Source organism: Notolabrus celidotus, chromosome 16 (genome assembly GCF_009762535.1).
Source record: "Notolabrus celidotus isolate fNotCel1 chromosome 16, fNotCel1.pri, whole genome shotgun sequence".
Classification (NCBI taxonomy): Eukaryota; Metazoa; Chordata; class Actinopteri; order Labriformes; family Labridae; genus Notolabrus; species Notolabrus celidotus.
In genome coordinates, this window is record NC_048287.1 from 8,400,465 (window position 1) to 8,418,420 (window position 17,956).

Below are 17,956 nucleotides of genomic sequence, written 5' to 3' on the forward strand. Positions count from 1 at the left end.
CCCTCTAAAGCTTTCTCCTCCCTCTAAGTCATGCTTTCAGAGCACACTGGTGCAGCATTCACACACACACACACACACACACACACACACACACACACACACACACACAAATTTTGTACTTGTATGTTATAATATTGAATGTTGATGGAAGGATTTATTTTTTATATCTTTTAAAGATCATTCAGACTGAAATGATGCACAGCATCTTTCTCTGTGTTGTTTCCTTGTATTAAATGACAGTCAGTGTCAGGTCCAGGAATCGTTACAGCAGAGTCAAGGAACACACGGACAACTTTTTCAGCTAGCTCGCTTTAGCAAAAGGGAAGACTGATCCATGTTCACCACAAAGTGTGGTCGATCATCTTCAAAGTCTCCTCTGTTGCTCAGCTGTTTTATTGAAAGCATAGGCGTGATCGTATTACAAAGGGCGTGATAATATTTCATTGGGTTTGCACAAAAGTCAGTCACATGTTGCTGGGCAGAATCACCTTGAAGATGTTTCTCTCAATGTGCTGCTACCTCTTATCATATCCTGAAAGAACACAAGCTGCTGGCAGATGATAAGAAGTTTGCACAGTTCTCACAGTCAGTGAGTATAAACTGTATCATGAGAGCTGCTCTGTTATCCTAAAAGAACACTTCAGCGTGAAGATGAACACAGAGCGTTTGGACTGTATGTGAAGAATCTGAGCACTGAAAACCTCCTGCTGTCAGTTTCCTGTTTGTTCTCTCTCTTCTTGGTTTCCTGTTTGAAGCTGCTGACTCTTCACCTTCACTCATCGGCTTCACGCAGATCATTTTCACCATCAGAAGGTACGCTAACACACACTGATCATCGTGTTTCTGTGACGACTGTTGAACTGGCCTGAAAACAGTACAGATGGTGGTGGTAGAGATGTGATGTGTTGTTTTGTGACTGTGTTGGTGGAACAGTCCAAACAGCACAGGAGACAAAAGATCTTAGTTTAGAGTCTTAATCTTTGGCTTAATTTATTTACATGTGTACATGTAGGAGCAGAAACATGTGAACACTATGAACCTCAAACTTCTACCAACAAATACAATCACAGAGATTAGATTAACCACAGGACCGTTGTGTTTTTATAACACTCTGTGTATTTTTCCAGTCTAGGCATAAGAAACAGTAATAGAGCAGACTGCATGTTACCTGTGTAATAGGGGTGCAACGGATCAAAAAACTCACGGTTCGGATCGTATCACGGATTTGAGTCACGGATCGGATCATTTTTCGGATCAACAAAAAAAAAAAAAAAAAGAAAGAAGACAAGACAAATACAACTTTGTCCCTCTATTTATTTTGTAAAACTCTTTGCCCATTAAATAAAAACAACATTCAACTCAAAATTTACTGCATGGGCAAAGCACCCTATCTGTGGCCCCAGTCCTGCCTCATTCACTGCATTTCATGGCATGGCAGGTGAAGGAGCAGAGGAACTTGAAAAGTTTCACTCCATTCTTCTTTCATTTGCTGATTTTCACCGTCCACTTTTCTTTGAGCTGCAAACTGTGAACACACCGTTTTATTCTAGGGTCCTACAGTTGGCAAAGTGCCAACATGCGAACTGCTCCATAAACGAAAGTGAAAGTTAAAAATTGCTCTCGCAGCATTGGACTCTAAGTGAAGTCTGATATCAAGATCAAGAGAGATTCATTTAATTGTCATTTTTATGTTCACATAACAACAAAATTGTATTTCACACATCCAACACTCAGTAGTTAATTCAGTGGGTAAAAACTTTGACTAATGGGCTTATGAATAAAAGCACAAACAAATTTGCTAAATGAGCGTTTAAAATAGAAATAAACTATTATAATTAAAACATAATTTAAAAGATTAATAAAGAGACAGACTCTCATGTGTAGTTCACTTTCTCTGATTGAGCAGTCTAGTTGATGTGGGGAAAAAGCTGTTTAACAGTCGAGTAGTCTTTGCAGTAATGTGAAATATGCCATGAGAGGGATGAATGGAGTCCTTTCTGATGCTGTCTACTCTGCGCACACAGTGATCGGTGTACAGTAGATGTCCTGAAGACTCTGCAGCAAGGCACCAATGATTTTTTCAGCCATTCTCACTATGCTGTTCAGTTTGTGTCTCTCTTCTGCTGTGCTGTTACCAAACCAGGAAGACATGTAGTAAGTGAGATAGCTCTCAATGGTGCCGCTGTAGAACATACACATGGCTGGGATGGGAAGCTCCACCATCTTCAGTGTGCGGAGGGAATGAAGGCATTGTTTGGCCCTCTTTATGACAGTTGTGGTGTTATCTCTGGAGGTCAGGTGGACCCCCAGGAACTTTGCACTGTGCACCCTTTCCACTTCAGAGCCGCTGATAGTCAGTGATGAGGCCGATGACTGTGGTGTCGTCAGTTAACTTGATGATGTGGTTGGTGTTGAAAATAGCAGAATCATCATGTGTCAGCAGCGTAAACAATATAGGGCTCAGTGCACACCCTTGTGGTGTCAAAAAGTCCAGGATCCATCTTCACATGCTAGGATCCACACCAAGCAAAAACAACTTCTCAATGAGTTGTGATGGCAAGATCGTGTTGAATGCCGACCTGAAATCAATTAACAGAACCCTGGCATAAGTGTTCTTGTTTTCCAGAGGAGTCAGAGTGAGGTGGAGCAGAGTGGATATGGCATACTCCGTAGGCCGGTTCACTCTGTAAGCAAATTGCAGCTGATCAGAGGTATTATGGTGTCGCTTTTAAAACAGATCGGCTCTCTGGCTTGGCTGAGGGAGATGTTGATGCCATAATCCCTGCCAAAGCTGCCATGTGTCCTTGGTGTTGTTGCTGGACACCTTTTTCCCATATGCCCTTTTTGCCTCTCTGATTCCCCTTTTAGGTTGTTCCTTGCTGTATTGTATGCTTCAGTGTCACAGGATCTAAATGCAGCATCATGAAGCCTCAGCAGAGAGCGCCGTGGCTTGTCAGAGTGACGCAGCTTGACAGTTTTTACAACAATAACACCCTCCATGCATTTTTTTATAAATCCTAACAGTCTCTGTATAGTCCTCTAGGTCTATACAGCCTCCTTGAAGATGTTCCACTTTGTACACCCAAAGCAGCCCTGTAAAGATGGAATCACCTTCTGTGGCCACACTCTAATATCCTTGACTATTGTTTGTATTATAGCAGGATAGTAAGGGGATCAGAGCTGCCTATGTGAGGTAAAGGAGCTGTAGTGTATGTATTCTTGATATGTGTGTATAATTGATCCAGTGTATTGTTCCCTCTTGTTGTACATGTAATATGCAGATAGAAATTAGGTAGATCAGACTTAAGCTTAGACTTGTTTTGGTCCCCAGCAATGATATGAAAAGCATCAGGGTGGGCTGTTTCTAGCTGACTTAAGGTGTTGTAAAGTTCTCCCATCACCTGCTTTACATCTGCACTTGGAGGAACTTGGGGGCTCCAGGTGAGTCTGGGGTCACCTCTGTGCAACCTCGGCACAGCTCTTTCGGTCATTTTTTCCCACAGCGCTTCCTAATGTCTATTAGAAGGATGCAGTAGTAAACACATTTTCTCCTAGTTTATTTGCAGGGCAGGGATGAAACTAACTGTAGCACTGAAAAACTTTCACGAGTGTCCGCAGACCGCCGCAAGTGTTGGTCGCACCGCCATGTTGTTCTGTCAGGTTAAAGGAGTATCAGTTTTAACAGACTTAGAGATTTAATGTACCTTATTAAACATTTGCTCATGATGCCACGTAAAGTTAAAACTGTCTAGATCTTAATTTATTTTATTTTCAAAGGTTATGACATGTGTCTCCTTCATTTAATAACTGTACCACATGTCTTTCTTCTGTCTGTTTAATTGATTTATGTTGATTCAAAGTTAACTTCCCCTCCTTATGACAAGATGTCACATGGTTTGTTCTGTCTGTAGCAAACTAAAGAAGGGTAACATGAATGTTTGTATACGTCAGTATGAGTAGCAGTGAAATCAGATATTATCCTGTATCACTCTGAGCTCTCTCAGTCATGTCCTGACAGGAAGTCTCTGTAGGTTCCTGCTCTGTGATTGGACCTGAACTCTGCTTTCTGGTTGTAGGTCAGGACTGATTTCATGTCCTGTTAATGTTTTTCTGGACTTTGACTGTTCAGTGGTGAGAACGTGACAGAGTCCTCAGAGGGATGATGATGAAGTGATGAAGGAGGATCAGCTGTAGTCTCTCTTTGTGTTTCTTCTACAGGTGGAGGAGGAAGTGGATCTGAATTCACCTGGTAAGTATTTTCTTCACTCTACTAAAACATCAAACTGAGAGTTTTTCTCATTTTTTTCTTGTTGAACAGAACTCAACTCTTAATGGATCCAGATGAGCTCTCGGGTCAACAAGAAGGAAAGCTTTATAAAAGGAATATAATGAATGTGGATCCATTTGGTGGTAGAATCAGGAATGACAATGTCAGAGAGCAGTGTGTGGCTCTGTGGTGTAAAGCTTGTTGTAATGATGAACATGTTGTTGTGTTTGTGTGAAGGTGGAGGCTCTGCGATGAATCAGTGTGAGGACAGAGAGGAGGGAGCCCCTCCCTCGAAAAAGCAAAAGTGTGGGGAACATGAAGCTCAGAGGTGAGATGAGGATCTCTACCTGTCCATGACTCTTCTTCATGTCAGAACTCAGCACTCACATCACTGTGCGTGTGTGCGTGCTAAAGCCCAGAGCATCAGTGTGGACCAGATTTTGCTAGACCTGGACCTACACCTGGACTGACAAGTCGTCTGTTAAGGAATTAACGTGGATATTTTGGCGCTTATCATTTTCAGAGTCAAAGACGAGAGACCGGACTCTCCTGGGCCTGAATCCAGCTGTGTGTCCTTAAAGTGTGACCGGTCTATGGGTCGAGCTATTGCTTTCAAGGATGGAGATCAGTCTGATCATCCAAAGTAATCATCTATCTCTCCATTTTTATCTGAATTAAATATTAGAAAAGTTTGTAGTAAATTTCAGCAGCACTCAAACCTGGAAGATTGTGTTCATATTTCTTTATCAGTGTTTGTGATTCTGTCAGTGCCAAACATCAGAGACCAGACTATCCTGAACCTGGACCTAGTTGTGTGTCCTTAAAGGCAGAAATAACTGTACTCAGAATGTATCTTCATGTGTGTGCTGTGTTTGTAGGAGGATCCGGCAGTGTTTCTACCAGGATCCACTAGATAGAATCTATCACATCAACACTGTGTGTCATTATATTATGTGTACTACATGATATTATATTTGCTCCACAGAGTTCAGAGATCAGAGGCTCCCATTGGCCAGTCTGCCCAGCAGCATCACACACAGCTGGACTCCATATTGATGGTGTGTAAATGTACAAACACAGCTCCTCCTGAGAATCAGAGCACACGCTCATTCTGTTTGGATGTTTCTGTTTCCTGATCACACTGCAAACATCATCTCTATCTGAGTTCCCTTCACACTCAGTGTTTGACTGATTGAATGAAGCCTTACATTTCTGAGCTACACAGAGTCAGAGGTCAGAGGTCATGCTGGATGCTGGTCTCACACAGACTCGGACTTGAACTGAGTCCAGTTTGAGGTTTAAACAACAGAAACACTTTGCTTCATGTTAATGACAGCTGCTGCTTTCAGCTTCATTCTAATAAACTCATCACGTCTAAAGTCACTGCAGACTTTTTCTGTATGAAACCACACCAGGAGATTTCTCCAACATGAAGTATATTTCACATAAACTTGATTTGTAGAAGACAGGACCATCCACAGACTAAATCCTGAAGCAGCATTGTGATCCAGTCTCCATGCTGCACTGTGCAGACCAGCAGGCTATCTGTCTGTCACAGATGATCTGATGTTCATTTTGTTCTGTTCCAGCTGCTCCAGGAGAACATCATCAGTTTTGTAAAGACCGAGCTGAAGAAGATCCAGAGAGCTCTGAGTCCAGATTACCCAGAATGCTTTGAGAGTCAGAGGGAGGATGAAGATGAAGAGCAGAGGAGGAGCAGAGAGGCCTTTCTGGAGATCACTCTGCACTTCCTGAGGAGAATGAAGCAGGAGGAGCTGGCTGACTGTCTGCAGAGCAGTAAGAGGATTTGAACACATTTAACATGATGGAGAGAGGAAATGGAGACAACATGGGAGAGGTTTACATTTCAAACTGCTGTTAATATGATGCACACATTTGTATCACATCTATGAGCTGTGACAAACTGTTCACAGCGGATGTGCTGAAGATATTTCAGAGAGGAGGAAAATCAAATCCATCCTGATGTCTGAACATCTAAATTCATCAGACTGATTGTAGCTTCAGATCATTCATCACATTTCTCTTTTGTTCTTTCAGGAACTGTTCCTGCTGCAGAGTGCAGACATAAACTGAAGTCTGACCTGAAGGAGAAGTTCCAGTGTGTGTTTGAGGGGATCGCTAAAGCAGGAAACCCGACCCTTCTGAACCAGATCTACACAGAGCTCTACATCACAGAGGGAGGGACTGGAGAGGTCAATGATGAACATGAGGTCAGACAGATTGAAGCAGCATCCAGGACAACACACAGAGCAGAAACAACCATCAGACAAGAAGAAATCTTTAAAGGCTCACCTGGAAGAGATCAACCAATCAGAACAGTGCTGACAAAGGGAGTGGCTGGCATCGGGAAAACAGTCTTAACACAGAAGTTCACTCTGGACTGGGCTGAAGACAAAGCCAACCAGGACATCCAGTTCACATTCCCCTTCACTTTCAGAGAGCTGAATGTGCTGAGAGAGAGAAAGTTCAGCTTGGTGGAACTTGTTCATCACTTCTTTACTCAAACCAAAGAAGCAGGACTCTGCAGGTTTAAAGAGTTCCAGGTTGTGTTCATCTTTGATGGTCTGGATGAGTGTCGACTTCCTCTGGACTTCCACAACAATAAGATCCTGACTGATGTTACAGAGTCCACCTCAGTGGATGTGCTGCTAACAAACCTCATCAGGGGGAGCCTGCTCCCCTCTGCTCGCCTCTGGATAACCACAAGACCTGCAGCAGCCAATCAGATCCCTTCTGAGTGTGTTGACATGGTGACAGAGGTCAGAGGGTTCACTGACCCTCAGAAGGAAGAGTACTTCAGGAAGAGATTCAGAGACCAGGAGCAGGCCATCAGAATCATCTCCCACATCAAGACATCCCGAAGCCTCCACATCATGTGCCACATCCCAGTCTTCTGCTGGATCACTGCTACAGTTCTGGAGGATGTGCTGAAAACCAGAGAGGAAGTACAGCTGCCCAGGACCCTGACTCAGATGTACATCCACTTCCTGGTGGTTCAGTCCAAACTGAAGAACATCAAGTATGATGGAGGAGCTGAGACAGATCCACTCTGGAGTCCAGAGAGCAGGAAGATGATGGAGTCTCTTGGAAAACTGGCTTTTGAGCAGCTGCAGAAGGGAAACCTGATCTTCTATGAGTCCGACCTGACAGAGTGTGGCATCGATATCAGAGCAGCCTCAGTGTGCTCAGGAGTGTTCACACAGATCTTTAGAGAGGAGAGAGGACTGTACCAGGACAAGGTGTTCTGCTTCATCCATCTGAGCGTTCAGGAGTTTCTGGCTGCTCTTCATGTCCATCTGACCTTCACCAACTCTGGACTCAACCTGATGGAACAAGAACAAACAACATCCTGCTGGTCTAATATATTGAGAGACAAACCAGAACAAACAAGTTTCTACCAGAGTGCTGTGGACCAGGCCTTACAGAGTCCAAACGGACACCTGGACTTGTTCCTGCGCTTCCTCCTGGGTCTTTCACTGCAGACCAATCAGACTCTCCTGGGAGGTCTGCTGACACAGACAGGAAGTAGTTCACAGACCAATCAGGAAACAGTCCAGTACATCAAGGAGAAGATCAGTGAGGATCTGTCTGCAGAGAGAAGCATCAACCTGTTCCACTGTCTGAATGAACTGAATGATGGTTCTCTAGAGGAGCAGATCCAACGGTCCCTGAGATCAGGACGTCTCTTCTCAGATGAACTGTCTCCTGGTCAGTGGTCAGCTCTGGTCTTCATCTTAATGTCATCAGAGAAAGATCTGGACGTGTTTGACCTGAAGAAATACTCTGCTTCAGAGGAGGCTCTTCTGAGGCTGCTGCCAGTGATTAAAGCCTCCAACAAAGCTGTGTGAGTTAATGAGTGAGACATTTTAAACGTAATTAATTCTGTTCATTACAACTGAAACCATTTGTTTGTTCTCATGATCTTCTTCAGGCTGAGTGGATGTTACCTGTCACAGAGAAGCTGTGAAGCTCTGTCCTCAGTCCTCAGCTCCCAGTACTCCAGTCTGAGAGAGCTGGACCTGAGTAACAATGACCTGCAGGATTCAGGAGTTGAGCTTCTGTCTGCTGGACTAAAGAGTCCACACTGTAAACTGGAAACCCTCAGGTCAGGTTTCTTACTCATAATGTTTATGGTTATTTGTATTAAAATTGTCAAAACTGGTACACTTTTGCTTATTGTATGATTTTTTTCCCCCAGTCTGTCAGGTTGTCTGATCACAGAGACAGGCTGTGCTTCTCTGGCCTCAGCTCTGAGCTACCCCTCCTGCCTGAGTAAGCTGGACCTGAACTACAACCATCCAGGAGACCAAGGATTGAAGCTAATATCTGCTGGACTGGAGGACCCACTCTGCCGACTGGATACACTGAGGTATAATCTGACATCAAGAGCTCAAACACTGAATGTAAAGAAAACAGGAGCGGAGTGGAGTGAAAGCGGAGTGATTGGACCTGAATCAGGAAACAAACAGACCGCTAGAAGACTATCAAATAGAAAACAGCCTATTCAATAGAAACTAAACTAGAAAGGAATCTGTTGTTATTCTCTGATATTTTCTTTCACTATCAGCAGTTTAACACTTTTTACTTCCAAACAGAGATCTAAGACACTCTTAAAGGGATGCACTAACTCACTAAATGTCAGCTAAATCATCATCTTTCATCGTCAGCTGATTGATCAGGTAAACTACAGCTGTCCTGTCTTCTGAAAGTGACATTAATACACATCTGATTTCTGACAGTAGGTAGATCTATGGTTTTATTAATGGCTGACATGAGATTGTCTTCTATTCTTGATCTCATTGTCTCTTTATGTCGTGAGCCATCAAACAAACCCTCAGAGCGGCAGAGAAACGCCTTCTTTATACATTCACTGTCATACAATGAGCAATGCAAAGTCTGTCTCTGGTAGGGTGAGGGTGTTAGCTTGGTTCTCAAACCTCCACACAGCATGTTTGATAGAGTCAGTCTTGTCTGCCTCATCCTCTGAAGATTTCTGCTGCTCGGTCTCAAAGTGGTGTTTAACATCAGACGTTCAGCAAAAAATATTTTTAAGACAAAGTACACTCAGCAAGTCCCTCAGAAACACACACACACACACACACACACACACACACACACACGTACACCCACACACACACACTCTCTTCTGTCAACAGGGGCCTGTACAGAGTCTGTCAGTCATAATCAGCTTCATATGCATGCTGCTATCTGCTGTTTGTTTCAGCAGGGACTCTGAGACATAATGGAGGACATGTGGAAATTATTTTAATGTTGATGCTCCAATTGTTCTCCAGCTGTCTTCATCACTCTGAAACCATAAGACAGGATGTTTAAGATGATTCATTTTTACTCCTGACACATAAAAAGAGCCGACTACTTTAAAGTGACAGAACAAAGGTTCAGCAGGAATCATCTGATTTCAAAGAGGACATGAGAAGCAGAATCTGGACTTTATGGATCCAAAGTCCTTCAGCCATTTAAACAGCTCAAACTAAAACTTGTTACAGAGCCTGTGCAGAGCTCCATACAAGCTGAGGGGCTGTTTGAGGAGATGCTCTGACTTTGGTCCTCTTTCTGTAAATCACAAACTTCAGTGAATCCACCTGCTGTGTCAGGTGTGATGCTTCTACTCCCTCTCTTCTGGCTGACTCTGAATGATCCAAGAAGAGCCTCACACAGTCACGAGTTCATACGAGAGGTTTCATTTCATCTTCAATCATATTTCTCTGTCACAGGGACAAACTGAGGAACACTGCTTCATGTTGAACGGCAGGTAGGACTCATGTTGGACTGAACATAAATCTGACTGTGTTTCTTCCTCCAGGGTTGACCATGGTGGAGAGCAGTGGTTAAAACCTGGACTGAAGAAGTGTAAGTGTGGAATCAGTTTGACTCATGATGACCAAACAGCAGACTGTCAGCTAACAAAGAATAAAGCCTTCAGGTGTGTCTGATGATAAACTGCTGCTGTGTTGTGTCTTTGTCTCTCCATCAGATGTCTGTGAACTCACTCTGGACTCAAACACAGCACACAGAGAGCTCAGACTGTCTGAAGACAACAGGAAGGTGACACGTGTGGGAGAGGTTCAGTCATATCCTGATCATCCAGACAGATTTGACCGCTGGTCTCAGCTGCTGTGTAGAGATGGTCTGACTGGTCGCTGTTACTTGGAGGTTGAGTGGAGAGGATGGGTTCATATATCAGTGAGTTACAGAGGAATCAGAAGGAAAGGAGTCAGTGATGACTGTGGGTTTGGATTAAATGATCAGTCCTGGAGTTTGAGCTGCACTGATGAAGGTTACTCTGTCCGTCACAACAACAACAGAGAAACAGTCCTCCGTCCCTCCTTGTCCTCTGTCTCTGACAGAGTAGCAGTGTATGTGGACTGTCCTGCTGGCACACTCTCCTTCTACAGAGTCTCCTCTGACTCACTGATCCACCTCCACACCTTCAGCACCTCCTTCACTGAACCTCTGTATCCTGGGTTTAGATTGTCTTCTGGTTCCTCAGTGTGTCTGTGTTCTGTGTAGCAGGGAGAGTCTCCTCCTCTCTACACAAACACTACACACACAAACAGCTGCTGAAGAACAGTTTACCCTCTGCACTTACACACACACACACACACACACACACACACACAAACACACACACACATCAGCTGATCATGTGACTGTTTCTGTCACATCAGCATGATTTTCTGTTATCAAAAATGAAGCTGAATGCAAGTTGGTCTTCAAAGTAAGTGTTTGGGTCTCACAGTTTTTTCATATAATAGAAAATAGTGCAAAAACTAATTGGCTTTCTGGCAACAAAGTAAAGTGCTAAAAAAAAAACAAGTAGAGCGTACACCTAAACCGAGGTGAGTGCTCAGGTCTGAATCTTTCAAAATTAGATAAATTATATGGCCAATATATTTTATATCTTAGAATGGTTTCTAATTAACATGAGCCTTGTCAAGAGTTAATTTGTAGAATGACTTGCCTTCTTAATGTGTTTGAGACCATCAGTTGTGTTGTTCAGAGGTAGGGTTAGCACACAATGGATAGCCCTTGACAACTGTTGTAATTCAGATTATGGCAAAACCAGATTATTTCATAGTTTTGATGTCGTGAGTATTAATCTACAATGTTGAAAATAATTAAAATAAATAAAAACCATTGAATGAGAAGGTGTGTCCAAACATCATCAGGAGGTGGGAATGTTTCATTATGACACCTCTCATAAACACTGCAGTGTGATTACCAGCTCTCAGCAGATGGTAAAATTTCACTCTGTTTGTGGCTGATAGCACTGTTTGTGAATTTAACATTTTGCATTGAGGTTCAAAGTGCAAAGAAAGGGGCCAATCTCGTCCCATATGGATACAAATAACTTCAATGAATACAAAACACTAATTTAGGTGTATGCAAACAGCACCAGAGACACAAGTAGCTCTGCAGCTTATAACTATGCAACTATAACTGTGATTTATTGTGACATGTTTAAGTGTACATTCTCGTATTGCAATGACAATGAAATTGTATTTTCTTGTGTGTCATGAACACGTTTTCAGTCACATTTCTAACTTTACTGAATCATGGACGTACAGAGGGATCAGTTTGGTTCATTAATCATGTTTCCTTTTTTAATTCCGTTTGTTTTCCTGAATTTAAAAGTTAAAAAAGAGGAGGGATGAATAACACACCACTGTCAGCAGGAGGAGTTGTGTATACATCATGTTGTGTCACTGGTTTCTGTAAAATAAACAATAAGCAGTTTTCTCTTTGCTCCTGGTGCTGAAAATCGCATCTCATACCAGAGTTGTTCCGGAGGAGTTCATCTTTGTGCATATTTGGTCTTCCTGCAGTGGACATGTTCAGCCTCTAAGGGGAGACAAACAACCTTCAGTTTCGTCTTCTCAGACACAGAGCTGTAAGTCACCACTGATGTTGCTGAGCTACACGAACACAAACACACATCTACACACATGTGAAATGTGAGGACAGTCCAGCAGCAGTCTCTGAAATGACTTCACAGGATAATAATGAGCTTCATATTTACAGAGGTTTCAGAGATTTAAAGCACTAATCCGATGTTGGTAAATGGCCTTGTTTATCTTCAGTTTTTATCAAATTTATAGAAAAATTCAGGCCGCAAAACAAAACTTCACAACAGCAACAAAAAAAGGATTTCAAAACAACTTATTTTGTAATTGTAATTGTCAAATTTTGAACGTTAGGTTAGGGTGATAGGGATGAGAAATGAGCAGAGTAAATTAAGATGAAAACAAAGTTCTTTGTGATTATAGGACACTGAGGTAAGCCAGTCTAAAGTTAGATCACTGAGTTTGATCAATTAATGAAAGGTTGAATTAATTCAGCCAGCTTTTCAAGTGCGCAGGAGGAGGACTGTAGACACCCATCACAAGAATTGTTGGATTATGCCCCAGATTAATAATACATTCAAAACAATGAGGAATAGAGACTGAGACAAGTGCAAAATAGATGACTTAACATAGACTGCAACACCTCCTCCTTTACTATTTCTATCAACTCTGGAGACATTCAAATCATCCGAAGAAACATTTTGTTTATTTGAGCGAGGTCTCAGATAACAGAAAAACATCTGGTTGAGTAGTTGAGTAGTTGATCAATTTTGTTTTGGCTGAGCAAACTACGAATATTGAGTTGCAAAAACAACTCCAAGACCACTTCTCCACTTAAAAGTGTGTGGGTCCCTTAGATAAGTAAGTGAAGTGGCTGGAGCTGCAGAGGTTTTTAAATAAGGGGTATGTGCTGAACTCTAACATGTATGCAGTTTCTAAGGCATGCTGCTGATTTTATAGTGTTTCAATGTTATGAAAAATATCTGTCATCATCAGGTCCAGCAGAAAAATTGTTGGTTTGAGAAGGTGGACCAACTGTGACAGGTGAAATTTGCCGACAGAGGGGGTTAGAGACTGTGGCGTTACCTTCAAATGACTGCATAGAGGAAGAAACACTGACCAATGGTGAGTGAGTATCCAAAGCTGGGACACGTGTCATTGATTGTGAACAGTTTGATGTTTGACGTGACAAACTGAATAGCCATCCTCACCAACTACAGGCCCGGCAGGCATTTTCAATTGTTTCTGCAATGTCGTGTGAACAGAGAAATATTCAAAAACACCTCGGGTGTGGACAGGATTACTTATTTGAAACCATAGAGGAGAAAAAAAAGGTTTTAGAAATAACCGTATAAGCGTGGACGTAGAGGGAGGAGACAGCTTCAGAGTGCTCATTCTGTCAAATTCAGGGTTTATTATTTGAAAGGATAACACTGTTACAGTTGCAGTACAATATGCAGGAGCGCACCTTTAATGTCCAGTCAGTGTCAGTATATGGCATGCAGTTATTCTGAGATTGTTTTTATTACTCACATCACATCCAGAATCTTCAATAACTGTGTTCACCTTGAGCATACTATATCATTCATAAACTGTTTAAAAGCACAAAGGGAATAAAAATGGTCCATAAAAATCCAAATAAACAGGCCCAAACTGAAAACAGTTTCATCAAGAAGCAGAGGGGTTGTTTGAACCTTTCCATCAAACAGATCAAAGTAATGATGGTCTAGGGCGCCGTTGGCCTAGCGGTCTAAGCACTTGCACCATGTACAGAGGCTATAGCCCTTGTTGCAGAGGCCGCAGTTTCGATTCCAGCCTCAACTACTCGCATGTCCTTCCCCACTCTCTACTCCCTACATTTCCTGTCTCTCTTCAGCTGTCCTATGCATTAAAGGCCAAAATGCCCAAAAATATAACTTTAAAAAAAGAAGTAATAATTGTCTCGTGAACGGCTTCTGATTGTTTCTCAGCTGTGTTGCATTTGCACATGCCCAACATCTTGATGTACATGGTGAAGCAGCTTTTAGTCATTATGCACAACATATCTGGAACAAACTCCCTGAAAGCTGCAGGTCTGCTCCAACTCTCACCTCTTTTAAATCAAAGATTAAGACTTTTTTATTTGCCACTGCCTTCCTATCTTAGCTTATTTTAACTCACTTTAAATTAAATCTTTAATGTAATTTTTAATATATTTCTAATTTTCCTTTTCTTTTCTGTTTAATTATATTTGTCATTTTAATTGTGTTCTTCTATGCCTGTCTGAATGTCTCCAATGCTTTTAATGTTTTAATGTAAAGCACATTGAGTTGCCCTCGTGTATGAAATGCGCTATACAAATAAAGCTGCCTTGCCTTGCCTTGCCTAAATGTCATAACGTATGGTTCTTCTGGACTCAGAGGATGGTGGCTTCAGAGTCAAACTGGATAATGGCAGAAAGTTTGGTTTTAATAGAAACACTCAAAGAACTTAACATAATACAACACGTAGACGCAGGATGGGAAGTTCGCAGGGGCAATCAGAGTTCCCCCTCTGTCTAGTGATCCAGTGTTATGTTGTGTTCATACCAGACGTGAATAAAATGTTTTGCTTGCTTTCTTGGCACATGATTGAACACCAGTGTTCCACTTGTTCCATTTGCGTGTACGCAAGTGTCGCACGGCAGAGGAAAATAACAAATTTCAAGTGGATTTGATTTTAACATGCATGGTTTTAATACGTTTTTATCTGTTTTTAGTTGATCGTGTTTTAAGATGTGATTTTATTTATTCTTTTACTGCATCATTTTAAGTTGAAATGTGTTGTACTTTTAGTTGCTTTTACTTCTGGCCCCCAATAATAAGACCAATGAACTACACCTGTGAAGCGCTCCTTCTAGCCATTGACATTTGCCAGGTCCAATCGAAGAGGCGATTGGGGTGGCAAAGAAACGGGACTCCAGACCCACGGGAGGTCAAAAGTGGAGAGACTGGATGGTGCAGCAGATTCGGCGAGTGGAGGCGGAGCCAGAACAACGGCAGTAGCAGTCCAAGCAGACAAAACGAACAGCACAAGAACGGTGGTGTGGGTACAGTGGCGTGGCAGGAGAAAGTCACGTCAAATGACACTACATAAACGCAGCGGCAGAGTGAGGAGCTCAGCCTGTGCTGTAAGTACCGAGATATTCAGTAACACTATTGCAACCGAAGAAAGTGAAACATAATTTTGTTTATCTGCACCCCCACTGCCATTGTGTTGTGCTTACCCTTGCTGTTGGCCAGGCAGGCTGTCCACGGTGAGAAGGAAGTGATACAAGACCAGACAAGGCAAACCTAAGGACGGCCAGCTCTACATTGTTTTACCGGACGCTTTTAAACCATTTTAAAACATTTTAGAGCTTTTATGGACTGGTTTTAAGGACATGTTTATTTGTTTTTATCCTACTCCTCTTTCTATACATTTTACACAAGTACACAAAGATAGGAGCCAGTGAAGCTTACTGGGGCAGTGCTAGCTTGCTAGTACAACCAATAGTTGGATTCAAGTTACAAAGGTTTTCACAGTTCACCAGATATTTGACCTCCTCACTCACTTTCCTCTGAGCGGGCTATTTTTTCTTTTGGAAAAAAACAGCTTGGGTAGCCACACAAACACTATCATGAACTATGCTTGTCCATTCTTCACGTCATATATCACTGGAGGATCTCAATGCTGGTTGGCCATGGGGGCGCGAATGATTCATTGAAGACTTCAAACTTTCAAGATTCAGACTTTCAACTCTTGCATATAAGCCAGTAATGCGAGTAGCGCATTGAATTTGTCGCAAAATGGCATCATTTGTGCATATAACTCGCTCCATTTGCACAATGTTTGTATGTTGAATGACTTGACTACAAACGTCTCAAATGGATGTAGATATGATGGTCAAAACAAAACAGAAAACAGACTGGAGGATTTTTTTTATGGGATGTAACATAACAGTCATTTAAAGGTTGATAAAATATCTATCAACATCAAAATATGTTATCAACGGTTTCTGACGGTTCCATCATTATTCAGAAATGTTGATATCACTCTCTAATTGTCCCGAGAAATTAATATCAACACAGAAACTCTCCACCATCTGTTGAAGAGTAACCTGCCTGATAAATAAACCATGAGAGCGAGGCAGTGTAGCTTCTATTTGTCCGTCTACTCTTTCCATCTGGGATGATCGGTGAAGGGGACAGATTCAGATTCCAGAGCCATTAATATAATCTACGAGATGTTGATATAATCAGTGCCTGAAATTCCTACATGTTTCATCAGGGGGATTTTTAAACTTTGGGGAAAGAGGATGCACTTACATGCTTATCTATATGTGTCTCTACCTTGATATGTTCTTACCTGAGGTTACGGTTTGCAGTCTGTTTGCTCATCTCTGAGCTTAAAGTGTCTTCTGTCTCTCTATTTTCCATTCTCTATTCTGTTTTCACTCTGGCTGCTCTGCCTCATCTCTTCAGTTTTAGAAGTACTTCGTCAAAAAGAAAAGTTTGAATCCTATTTTGTACGGTGACTTTATGTGAACATGACATGATCTTTACTGACTTGTAGTCATACTTTATTTTCTGTTGTGCTTCTCTTCCCAGCGGTTCTCTCTATATTGCCTTAATGTCCTTGGTCTGTTTGTGGCTGCTTCTTCTCTCTCTTCCAGGCTCTGTTATTCCTCTGACCCATGAACTGCTTTTTCTCTCCCCCTTGTCTTTTCCACCAGAAAATAACTTGATCAAATAACTTGAGTCTAAGCTGTATAGGCCATCAGACTGAAGAGTTCTATGTTTCTCATGGAACATCGTCTTCATCCTTTCTTATCTGAATCCAGATTAGTCTTCACACGATTATTTTCTGAACATGGACAGTGCTGCATAAGTTTGTTGTCTCTGTCTGTTTCTCTTCTCCTACTGGTCTGAGCTTTATTCATTGCAGTCCTTGGTCTTTCATTTTGTGGCCCCCTCTACTCTCTACAACATGCTCTTCTTTCCCCATCCTCCGTCTCCTCCGCTTCATCCATCCCACTTAAAAACTGCTCTATTGAAGTCAAACTGCTTTGCAGGAGGGCCAAGACTTCCTTTTCTGCAGGTCTCAGGTGGACTATGATTTATCAGGGCCTCTTTGGTTCCTTGAACCATTGGTCTTACAGTGGGAAAGTTCCGGTCTTCTCTCTGGAGCAAGTGCATGTCAGCTGAGTGAGATGAGAGCTGGAGGCAGCCACATGCTCCAGTGCATCTCAAAGAGCTTTAAATGATCTATGCACCTAAGACACAGCACTGTGAATTGATAGCCGCATCGCTGAATGTAGCTGAGTAAACTTCCGTCAGGGCTCAACCAGCTGTTTTGGCATCTCGTGCAGCTTGTTAAAAAATGTACCTCAAATTCTGCTGAAGCTTTTTTACCTGTTGCAGAGATCTCACAGCATCCCTCACTTCAATGGACCCCTATCAGTTCTGAGTTGAATTCCTCTCTGAGCAACTTAGCTGCACCATCAGAGCTGTGGACTCATACAATAAGGAACCATCTCTGTTGAAATTAACCAGATGACTATATTTAGTAATTTCATTTTGTACTTTAATGGTGTCAGTTTTAAAAAGTCCCTTTAATTCTTCTTCACACTGCGACTGTGTGACTTCAGTAGCGTGTACCATTGCATTTGATGCTGAATCTGCCTCATGTTTTCTTTTCAGAGCAGCTGTACGAGACACACCGTATGAGTGACGACTTAAAGCTGACATTTCTGACATCAGCTTGTAAACATAGTTACTCTGTACGTATTTTTTAAACCAGCCAG

At 42.2% G+C, this 17,956-nt stretch overlaps 1 protein-coding gene across 1 annotated transcript; it reads left to right on the forward strand.

The window, feature by feature from the left end:
- Nucleotides 1–358: 358 nt before the first annotated feature.
- Nucleotides 359–11,312, forward strand: LOC117828092 (protein NLRC3-like). The gene is made up of 11 exons (XM_034705084.1): nt 359–813; nt 4,077–4,249; nt 4,505–4,595; nt 4,791–4,910; nt 5,253–5,325; nt 5,857–6,064; nt 6,344–8,132; nt 8,220–8,393; nt 8,487–8,657; nt 10,113–10,159; nt 10,284–11,312. The coding sequence occupies exons 3-11, from the start codon at nt 4,519–4,521 to the stop codon at nt 10,817–10,819; spliced, it is 3,195 nt and encodes a 1,064-aa protein (XP_034560975.1). The 5' UTR covers nt 359–813; nt 4,077–4,249; nt 4,505–4,518; the 3' UTR covers nt 10,820–11,312.
- Nucleotides 11,313–17,956: the final 6,644 nt, after the last annotated feature.